A 12,249-nucleotide genomic window follows, 5' to 3' on the forward strand; every position below is an offset into this window, starting at 1 on the left:
TGAGTCATGTTAGGCGTGTGATTTTTTCTCCAGTTGCAACGCACAGACATGTTTACTAGTTTCTTATAAAGGAATTAAAAACTGTATATTATTGTTATATGTTAAAACATAATGGCGCTAAAAACTATTCATTAATCATCCAAGAAAACTTTTCTTTATGTTCAAAGGAAAAACAATGTTGTTTCGCTCCCACTTAATCACGTAAATGCCATGTAAGTATTCACTAGCTCAAGGAGGTGGTCAACTCGATCCGGAAAAAACTGGATCCGCAACCGCGCACTCCCCTCCGCACTATAGAGACATGCATGGGCAATGCAAATGCGAATACCCATCAAACAAGTAAACCTAAAATTTTGGTTGTATTAGTTGCTTTTCTTCTTGATCCATTCAAATAGTTCACTTGACTTGGCTATTAAGTTTCATATAGTTCTCTTAGCTTGCAGGTTGGAGTTGTCTCTGCGCTAATTGGCGCAACGGGTCATCTACTTCACATAAAAGGAGAACACTACGAAAGACAACATCAAAAGTAGCATTATGCTCCCAAGGTGAACAGTAAATATATTTTCTTTTCCCTTCAAAAAAGGGTGAACAGTAAATATAGAAAAACAACAACAAACAATTCCAGGTGTTTTTTTGTGGCAAACATCCTTGAGTTTTTTCCCTACATATAAATTTTCATCAAGATATCGTTCATGACTCTTTGAGTAAAAACACTAAACATGCAGCTTAAAATGCTTTCAAAATGACCATTTTAGAGTATGATTTTGATTATTTTATTGTCCTAAGCACATCAAATGTTATTTCTTCACGAATTTTTGCAGGAAGTAGAACATTCATACATGTGTGTTGTAAACAATATTTTGGATCTTTACTGTTCATCCGGGTGTATAGGCACCCAAAGTGGAAACTCCATGTGCAGGAGAACGTTTTGTTTTCGTTTCAATTCTATATATATGAAGAAAAAAATGTTACAAGCTGCAATTGTGCAACAACTGGTTACACCTTTTCACGCTGTCCATTAGTTTACAGGTTATCTTTACACCAGCTGTATAAAGTCTGACATCGTAGCTGTGGGAGCAGTGCGCGATAACACAAACCCTTGCAGGCAAGGGCATGCCAAGCCAACCAAAGATTTGCGAGTCAGGATATGTTTGCGTCATCTACTGTACTCAATCAAAGTTCATCCATTGTCTGCACCGGAGGTGGGGTAACATCAGGAGCTGAAGAGGTGCCACTGTCTGTTCTCTCGCGGATCTCCCTGTACTCTTGGCATATCGCACACAGATGGCAGAATAAGTGTGTCGTCAAATCGCCGCATGGTGCTTCCTGCAAAGTAAGAACATCTGTGATAAACAACTTTGGTCAAGGGAAGGGACATATAGCCTAAAACAAATCACTACACGAATGCAAGATAAGGCAATTGCGTATGATGAGTCAAAGGATTAATAACATGTCAGCGGGCAAGGAGAAAAAAGAACAATAGAGGATAACAACAGACTGGCACAAGTTCAAACTACGCACCGGAAGGTTGTACTTTGTTCTTAGTGCTTGGCGGTATCCACAAGCATAACAAGCAACAGCAGACCCTGGAACTGCTAATACAAGCCCCCCAGTACACAGACAGCAGAAACTTGTCAGAAGGCCCCAAAGCATGCAATGCGTAGTGCATGATCCAGCGAGAGTTCCAGATCCCAAGAACTGTGCATTTTTTCCAAAGAGAAAGCAGGGGCAAGTCGCACCAATACAACCTACAAATATGATCAGAACAATCCAGGGCATAAGAACAGTTTTCCTTTCCTGCGATTAAAGGGTATTTTTATGCATGTCCTGATAACACTCCAAAACTGGATTCATACTATTTCTAAGCTTATCATGACTTTGTCAATCCAAGCAATGCTACAATAGTCCACACAAAATTAAAGTATTAGGAAGCAGAATTAAGAGGTGGTTAATGGACGTAGGACCAACTCAGCATTGCAGGCTTAATGTGTCTTAAACATTCTCCTTAAACATGCCCTTGAAATAGTACCAACAAATGAAGTTTTGATATTGTTTTACTACATAAGCCATGAGAAGTCAGTCGTATACTAAGCACCTTGTTACTGTGATATCAGACGACATCCAGAAAGGCCAGAGAAAGAGCAACAAACAGGATAAGATTAAATATTAACCTGTGCTACTGAAACAGGTTACGAATAGCATCGATCTGATCTTACATTTTTATTGAAATTTAAATTCATATTTCCCTCCAATTCAGCTCCATACCAACAAGCAAATGGTAGCTAACTGCATTTGTAACCACAAGAAGTGATTCTGATTTTGTTTCCAATCCTCTGGCAGTAACCAAAGTCCATATACGAGAAGGCAGCAGGAAGCTATTGATAACTTCTCGATAAATTGGCACATTATCACAGATTCTCTGTTTATCTTAAGGATCTCAGTTTGTCTCATCATTATACAAGTTTGGCTCCAGTGAGATGGCACGAGTAATTTTAGCACCTAGAACACTGAACAAGACAGTTGATTTTGCTACTCTTATGTTTATATTTTACTACCACAGATAAAGATGTTATCTTCATCTAAAAAGATGTATTGGAACATTCACACATTACTCTCATCTTGTTTGAACTTGAATATCAATTAGTTCATTGTTATTTATATCCTAGAGATGTAGCTAAGCATTCGACCAGATTACCCCAGTGGAAATAGCCAAGAAATATAGAGGTACTCCACGTCTCTAAAATAACTACATATTATTATTTTTTGCGGGTACAAGAACTACATATAACTCAGAGCACCACCAACTACTGAAATTCACAAAGGCAAGAAGTTTTTCTCATAAGTCATAACTATGAACAATTTCTCTCTATATTATGCACTTGTTCCTACTTCCTTATGCACTATGTATGTACTAAAACTAAGGGAACATCAAACTAACCACCACAGCGCGATAAACCTATTAACAGAAAAATGAAGATATTAAATAGGCTACTAGGTACAGTTTGAAGATTTACTTTTTAACCTATCATGCAACCAAAAGCACCTTTTATCTTTCCTTCTGTAAATCAAGGAGTCACAGGTCAGAAAGTAGCATACAGCTCTGTGGATCATCAAAACAAGCACAAATGCCTGAAGACCATTGTGTAGGATCCCGGCTTAATCCTTGGCGCGTGGCAATGTTCTCCTCCACCTCAGGAACACTATCCTCCTCAGTGTCTAGACCATATAACGGAACATACTGCGGCGGAACATAGCTTCCTTTTCCAGCCATCTCTGTAACACAAAAGGCAGTTCTGGTAAAATAAAAGCACAGCTTCACTAAGAAAAGATAAAACATTCAACAGTGCCGCATATCGTGGTGCAGAGACCGAGCTTTAGTGATGACATTTCGGATTGTAAACTTCTGGTGTGTTTGATAATTATAATGGTGAAGGTCGCATATTAAAGACCAACAGAAGAATTCAGCATGCTTTCGAAAGAGTAAATGCATGTTTACCAGTTAACTCTTGAACTGATGGCATGTCATAATTCCGATAACTCATACATAATCGAGAACAATAGCAAGTTGGCAAAAACAAGCAAGACAACATTCCCAGGTGTTTGTGGGAAGAGATAGATTTTGCATCACGGAACCACCATCTGCACACCATATTTTCGGGTGTCACAAGAAATACATCGATATGAATTCAAGCTTTCCAATTCGGTGTCAGGCTCATGACTCAAGATAGAAACGGAATTATGGATCTAATAAGCTATCCACAAATCAAGAAATCACAACGGTAACAACGGATTCTTTCTTACCGTTACACCCCACAGAACTCCTATAACAATGGTAAATGATCCTATCAGGGATGAAGTGAGATATATAAATTAACAAGTAAAAAAAAAAGAATGCCAAACTGCTCACCAATATATCGTGAGGACCCTTGAAGCGCCGACGCCCAAATTGGTGCTTATCCGCGACCTCGCCTCCCCAGTCCAGGAGCGCTCTCTCCGCTGAATGCCCCAGCTGCGGATTACAGATTTCAATTGATCAAGAAAGCAAGCAGAAATCCAATCCAGGAACAAGGTGAGATTTGGGTAAAGGCAACAAAAGAAAAGCGCGTCCGATGGCACCGAGGATATTCGGGCGGCAGATAAGAGGGAAGAGAGGGGAGCCGGTGGCTGTATTGCCGGCGTCGTACATGCGCTGCGGACCGGAGCAGATTTCCGGTGCGTGTTAGGAATGGACGGGAGTGGGAGGTCGAGCTTAGCTCGGGGAAGAACCGGAGAACACCTAACACGGGCGAACGGAACGGTGATGACGAGGGAGCTCACCTCGAGAAGCCGCCGTGGCGCTTTGAGATTCGCGGCGGAACTGTCGGTGCTCGCCCAAGTTTTTTCCCAGAGGGGTTGCAGCCAAACCTGGCCACTGGGTCGGCACGGCTCAACCCACGCTTCAACATGCAATTTTTTTTAACATCTGTACAAACACAAACACTCATACATACACACATACACTCACCCCTATGACACACACCTTACCCATATGAGCACCTCCGAAAGGCTGAGCCGGCATATCATTTTAAGATTTACAAAGTCACCGTAGACGCCTCGTCGTCAACAGAAACGTCTCTTTTCACTGAAAGCGCATCGTCACAAATTTTAAAATAAATTTAGAAATAATACGAGTATCAGAAGTTGAACCTGATGGGTCAGGATACCACTGTCCCTCTGACCATGCAAGTTTATAAGTAAGCCTAGGACCATGCATGGCACAATGCAACGCCTATGTCTCCTCCATTTGCTTCTATTTCTTTTTTCTTTTTCTAAATGTTTTAATTTTCTTTTTTTTCATTTCTATTTTTTTCTTCGTCACTTCCACATCTTTTTTGCAAATTTTAATTTTTCAAATCTGAACATCTCTATGTTTATCAAATCCAAAAAAAACATAGATGTAAACAAATATTCAGCAGTTCAAAAAATGTTCATTGAAATCAATTCTTTGTCCATCGGATTTAAAAATTGTTCATTAGAATTCAAAATTTGTTCCTCAAATTCGTAATGTGTTCATCATTTTAAAAAATGTACATAAAATTCAAAAAAAACATTGAATTCATAATTTGTTCATCCATTTATCAAAACAATGTTCTTGAATACAAATCAATTTCGAAAAATTTGCATTGAAATAAAAAATCATTAAATACAAAAAATGTTCATCATTATTAAAAAAATGCTCATAAAAAATTGTTCACGAAAATTAAAAAATGTTCATTCTTTTGAAGTCACAAACATTTTTGAATTCAAGAAATGTTTTTGACAATTCACAATTCACATTCAAAAAAACTCAAACCTTTTCGAATCCTGAATTATTTTAATACTAGATGATACCCCGCGTGTTGCCGCGGGAATTTGTTTGTGATTTTCTTTCCGGTAGATAGCAAAAAATATGAATAATGTTGCAATACATTAACATGCCAAACTACTTAAAGAGACAATATTTTAAAATGTGAGAGGAGGCAAGAAGATGAAAGCATTAAACAGTGGGCACATTCGAAAGCGAGCGTACAAACATCCCTATTCTATTTCAACTTCATCATTCATTATGGTCCCGTCTATTTACTATGCACGGCAGTACAATCGAGAAGGTCTTCCATTTGTCAACTCCCCGGAACAACAACAAACGTGAAATGACTAAAAATATATGAACATAGTTATGAAATATATGGACTTAGTTATGGAGTAAAGTCACGCTCAAACATCATGGGGATACCATAAATATGCCAACTTGAGAAAACCCCAAAATAGCATGTTTTGACAACATTGTCTAACAAAGTAGTTAACACGATTGTTATTCAATTGCATAAATTCTGATGAGAAAAATATGTGTACTTTTACATATGAGAAGATGACAACAGGGTTAGTCAGAAGTTATTAGTTGTTTAAGTGAAATTTTTATTAAAGGTATATGTTATTGTACTACTTTTTGTTGGATACAGAAATTAAACTTGGTGCAATAGTTTTTGGATGCAGATTGTGCGGTCACAATAAAAGTACATGTTGTTTATGTACTTTTCCCAAATTACTCCAAAGTGAATAATTTTATTCACATCAACTGACACATTAATGTTAATGGAAAAATATCATCATAGCCTAGGATTACCTAGCCCGGTGACTTATGAAATAATGTAAAAATCTTAGAATAAACAAGCTTACATCAAATAAATTGATGACCCTATAGATTGTTGAATGCCAATGTATTTTTATTCTTTTATTGTTGAATGCAAAAGAGATCGAGATGGACATGCCCTCAAACAAATGCAAAGTATGATACCCATGTCAGCCATGTGTCGGGTCTCCCATTGTATTGCGATGTCTTTTGGATGACCTGCAATATCTCAACATGGTTTAAATTATGCACTTTTTTCCGTGTCCAAATCCCAAGGCGGAAATTCTAAACAAATGTTCTTCAGAAAAAAAAACAATTACGGGATCTCTCACCTTCTCAAATTGTATATGATCACGATTCTAGAACACTCCAGAAAATCTGAAGAATATTGGTAGGGTTCATCGCAGCTCCTTGCCATTGATTTTAGGGATCGTGAGGGCTGGCGAGTTCTGATATGGAGTCATAGCCGCCGAGTAGCGAAGAGCTGAAGGCATCTGCCAATTCATAGAAGAGAGGAAGAGATGAACTACAGACCAAGAACATCCATTAGACAAAGATATTTTTTTAGAAAAGGAGGTCATCCCCCGGCCTTTGCATCAAAATGATGCATACGACCATATTATTAATAAGCAAATAGTTTAACAAAGTCTTCAAGTCTCACACAAAAAAAATGTTCATAACAAGCTGAAAATAAAGAAAGCGGGATAGCCACAACCGGCAGTATAAAAGAAGATAGGAGACTAAACGCCTATCCTATTACATGACCGCCATCCAAACCGGTTGAAGATAGCTCGTGCTACCGTCTCCCAACGGATAGACCCAGTAACCATACGCTCCTTGACATCCACCGGATTGAGTAGTGACCACATACGGATCAACGTAGTGGCCCAAAAGATAACCTGCAAGAAATCAACGTTTGTTGTTCTGTTAAAAACCATATCATTCATGCAGTTCCATATAGCCCATAATAAAGCACATACGCCTACACGGATGTGTCTCGTTGTTTCTATCTCAACTCCATTTAGCCACGTCCCAAACAACGTGTTGATACTAGTAGGAGGAGAAATGTTAAACGCTATATGGATAGACCACCATAAAACTTTAGCCATCGGGCAATCAAGAAAGAGGTGTTTGATAGATCACAGAAGCTACGTCTTCGAGATCCGGTCCAGTTGCGTTTTGCCAAGTTGTCCTTAGTGAGGATTACTTGTTTGTGGACAAACCACATAAACACATTAATCTGTAAGGGCACTTTGACCTTCCAAATATGCAAAGATCGAGGGAGGGAAACCGAATTGATTAAATCCAAATACATGGATTTCACTGAAAACACTCCATTCTTGATTAGTTTCCAATGTACCTGATTCGACTGTTGAGAAAGGTGGGCATCCATCAATCTTCTTACAAGATGGATCCACACTTCCCAACGGTTTCCCGCTAGCGTCCTTCTGAATTGAATGTTTAGAGGGTTTGATTGCAACATATGCATCTCTACGCTGAACAATATTATAGAGAGAAAGGATATTGGATAGCGAGAGGCGTCTTCCCTAGCCATGTACCCTCCCAGAATCTCGTGGAATTACCATTACCAACGATAAACTTTGTCCTATTGAAAAAGGATAATTTCACTCTTAGTAGTCCTTTTCAAAAAAGGCGAATCAGTTGGTCTGACCTTCACCTGTGCTAAGGTCTTAGTGTTAAGGTACTTATTACACAGAATCTGGGCCATGTGGCATGGGTCTCTATAGAGAACTTATACAACCACTTGATGAGTAAACATCTATTCTTCACCTCTAGATTTTCAATTCCAAGACCACCTTGGTCTTTTGGCCTACAAATGACATCCCATTTAGCGAGTCGGTATTTTCGTTTTAACTCATCACTCTGCCAAAAGAAACACGATCGATAGAAGTCCAATCTTTTCCGTACCCCTACTGGGATCTCAAAGAAGGACAGTAGAAACATTGGCATACTCGTGAGCACCGAATTAATGAGAATTAGTCAGCCTCCATATGGCATGAGCTTGCCCTTCCAGCAACTTAGTTTCTTTTCAAATCGATCTTCAATGCACTTCCATTCTTTGTTAGAGAGCTTGCAATGGTGAATCGGTATGCCCAGGTATGTGAAAGGCAACGAGCCTATCCCATAGCCAAACAATTTTTTGTAGGCTTCTTGTTTGTCTTCAGCTCCCCCAAAGCAGAACAATTCACTTTTATGGAAGTTAATCTTTAACCCCGACAACTGCTCAAATAAGCATAACACAAGCTTCATATTTCTTGCTTTTGCCAGATCATGCTCCATGAAGATGATAGTATCATCTGCATACTTGTAACGCCCTCGATGCGGCTATATCTCCCACGTGTCGAAGCATGACTTAGAGGCATAACCGCATTGAAAGCAATGTCGCAAGTGAGGTAATCTTCACAACAACCCATGTAATACATAAGGGAAAAGAGATACATAATTGTCTTACAATCGCCACTTCACACAATTACATGAATAAAGCATTACATCAACCAGATACAATCAAGGTCCGACTACGGAACCCAAAATAAAAGAAGACTACCCCAAAAGCTACACAGATCCCCGATCGTCCCAACTGGGCTCCACTACTGATCAACTGGAAAACGAAACGACATAAAGAACATGATCTTCATAGAGCTCCTCCTTGAGCTTGGTTGCGTCATCTACATGGTTCAACGGCACCTGCAAGCTGGTTTTGGAAGTATCTGTGAGTCATGGGGACTCACCAATCTCACACCCTCACGATCAAGACTATTTAAGCTTATAGGTAGGGTAAAAGGTACGAGGTGGAGCTGCAGCAAGCGACTAGCATATATGGTGGCTAACATATATGCAAAAGAGAGCGAGAAGAGAAGGCAAAGCACGGTGGAGAAACTATGATCAAGAAGTGATCCTAGAGCAACCTACGTCAAGCATAACTCCAACACCGTATTCACTTCCCAGACTCCGCCGAGAAGAGACCATCACGACTACACATGCGGTTGATATATTTTAACTAAGGTAAACTTTAGGTTTTCTACAACCGGACATTAACAAATTCCCATCTGCCCATAACCGTGGGCACGACTTTCGAAAGTTTAAATCCCTACAGGGGTGTCCCAACTTAGCCCATCACAAGCTCTCACGGTCAATGAAGGATATTCCTTCTCCCAAAACAATCCGATCAGACACGGCATCCCGGTTACAAGACATCCTCAACAATGGTAAAACAAGTCCAGCAACACCGCCCGAATGTGCCGACAAATCCCGATAGGAGCTGCACATATCTCGTTCTCAGGGCACACTCAGATTGTCCAAACTTCTGGTAGGCCAGCCCAAAGTTGCCCCTGGTGGCCACCGGCGACTGATAGGTTGGACCAACACTCAGAGGAGCACTGGCCCGGGGGGGGGGGGTTAAAATAATGATGACCCTTGGGAGCGCGACTCCCAAGGGAAAAGAGGCTAGGTGGCGAATGGTAAAACCAATATTGGGCATTGCTGGAGGAGTTTTATTCAAGGCGAACTATCAAGGGGTTCCCATTATAACCCAACCGTGTAAGGAACACAAAATCCGGGAACATAACACCGATATGACGGAAACTAGGGCGGCAAGAGTGGAACAAAACACCAGGCATAAGGACGAGGCTTCCACCCTTTACCAAGTATATAGATGCATTAATTAAATAAGAGATATTGTGATATCCCAACAAAATATCCATGTTCCAACAAGGAACAAATTCCAATCTTCACCTGTAACTAACAACGCTATAAGAGGGGCTGAGCAAAGCGGTAACATAGACAAACAACGGTTTGCTAGGACAAGGTGGGTTAGAGGCTTGGCTTAACAATATGGGAGGCATGATAAGCAAGTGGTAGGTATCGTAGCATAAGCATAGCAAAAGAGCAAGCAACTAGCAAGCAAAGATAGAAGTGATTTCGAGGGTATGGTCATCTTGCCTAAAATCCCGCAAGGAAGAAGAACGAGTCCATGAAGAAGACAAACGGACGTAGACGAACGGGTCCTCACAAACGCGATGTTATCGGAACCAACCCGAAAAAGCAACACCGGAAAGAAGCACACAACATAGTAAACAACCAACACATGAACATGGCATGATATGCGGGATGTGGTATGCAATGCATATGCATGATTTGGAAAGTATTGATTGAACTTGGCCTCAACATGGAAATCCAAGAGTGTCACTGGAAAGAGGAAATGATTTCGGTTTAAATCGATATAAAGATCACCAGAATCGGATGCACGGTTTGGAAATGGCAAGCAAAACAAATATGGCACCGGTCTGCGATAATCAGCAAGTGACCATCTAAATGCATTATGATAAATATGCTACAGCACTCAAACATGGAAAAAAATGCATGGCAGGGATCCACTCATGATGCTTGACAAAATATGAACACAGAGCTACGGCTAATTCACTCAATAGCAGGTTCAAACAAGCATGGCAAAAGAGCAAATGATTAACATGTTTCAGACTTAGTGAAATTAACACAAGTCTGGAATTTATCATCAGGTAGCAATCTTTAGAGCATGAAAACTACATGCTACAGGAACATATCATGGCAAATCAAGGCATGACATGAAGCTACTCAAAGCATATAACAAAAGTCCCTTAGTGACCTTGAGCCAAAAGGGATCAGAAAATACAATTGCAAGCATGTGAACATAGCAAAAACATAATCAGATTCAGACTTAGAGAAAAACCTGGAGCATGCAAAACAGATAACGAGTAGGCATGTTTACGAGCTCGATGCACTCACTACGAGGCATTGCATGACAAACTAAGCATACACCCATCAAGAAGACATGGCATAAAAGCTAGGCATGGCAAGAACAACATCATAGCATGCACGGATCAACAACAACAACCTCAGCAAAATCGCTAAACATGTTAACAATCTGCCAGGAACATTTTATAGCAAAAGTAGAGCTCAATTGACTCAAGCTAGGGTGCTCCATAAATGCAAACAAAGACATGGATGGATAGAGCACCACAATATTAACAAAACATTCTTACTGATCATCCTCAAACGAGGCACGGATCACTAGGAAACAACATGAACATATGGCATAAAAACAATAACAGGACAAGGACTTGATGATATTCTAAGTCCCTGAAAACAGCATCATTGAGTAAGCTACTTTGCATGCTTGTGCTAGTCACCACCAAGATCACAAAAATACATGGCATACACCCCTGTAAAGATAACATGAGATACATCAAAACACATGTAGAGCTCAGGATCATAGCATGCACACATTAATCATGGCAAAAATGACAAAAGGCCATTTACTGAAACAGATCTGACATAATCATCACATAGCCTTCTTCCAGCAGCATTTCGGGCATCAAGATGAGCTCAAAAGAAAATGATGCCATGAGATGAAATGATGTACTCGTCGAGACGAACATTTTGATATGCTACACGCATGAATCAGAGCTACGGATGCGGAGTTATGGCAAGTCGAAGTATGCAAAATATTAGGGTTTCGGGAGGAAAAAGTCAACCTGAGGTGGATCTGGATCTGGGCACTGTAGCTTCACGCGAACCGAGATTCGCCTCGAGCTCGTCGGAGATCGAAGGAGAGGCGGCCGGAGGACTTGCCAGAGTCGGGGGGAGCGGCCGGATCCGAGGGAGATGGAGGAGGCGGCGGACGGCGGCGAACTCCGGGAGGTGCGGTGGCCGGAGCTTGAGGGCGCGGCGGCCGGATGCGGCGGCACCGGCGATGGCGCGCGATGGCGCCGGGCGGAGACGGGTGGAGGAGGCGGCGCGCTCTGGCCGGGCGAAGGAGGCGCGGGCGCGACGGATGGGCCGGGGGGCCCGGAGTGGGTTCGGCGGGCCTCGCGCGGGAGGCTTCCGGCGGCGCCACATGGCACTTCGCCACTAGTGCGGGGCGGCGGCACGATCTCGTCCGCCTGGGACGGACGTGTCCGGCGGCGGCGCGAGGAGATTTTTTAGGGTTAGGGGGAGATTGACCCGCAAATTTGGGGGGGGGGTAGACCTATTTATAGAGGTAGAGGGAGCTAGGGGGCTCCAAATGAGGTGCGGTTTGCGGCCACGCGGTCGTGATCGAACGA

At 41.4% G+C, this 12,249-nt stretch overlaps 1 protein-coding gene across 1 annotated transcript; it reads right to left on the reverse strand.

Moving 5' to 3' along the window:
* Positions 1-926: 926 nt before the first annotated feature.
* Positions 927-4,449, reverse strand: LOC123061061 (cell number regulator 5). The gene is made up of 6 exons (XM_044483972.1): positions 4,318-4,449; positions 3,908-4,009; positions 3,802-3,821; positions 3,097-3,273; positions 1,522-1,748; positions 927-1,326 (listed from the first exon to the last, which is right to left on the reverse strand). Exons 1-6 carry the CDS (start codon positions 4,443-4,445, stop codon positions 1,174-1,176), a joined length of 807 nt encoding a protein of 268 aa, XP_044339907.1. The 5' UTR covers positions 4,446-4,449; the 3' UTR covers positions 927-1,173.
* Between the last annotated feature and the right edge of the window lie 7,800 nt (positions 4,450-12,249).

The sequence above is a fragment of the Triticum aestivum genome, chromosome 3A (genome assembly GCF_018294505.1).
Source record: "Triticum aestivum cultivar Chinese Spring chromosome 3A, IWGSC CS RefSeq v2.1, whole genome shotgun sequence".
Lineage (NCBI taxonomy): Eukaryota > Viridiplantae > Streptophyta > Magnoliopsida > Poales > Poaceae > Triticum > Triticum aestivum.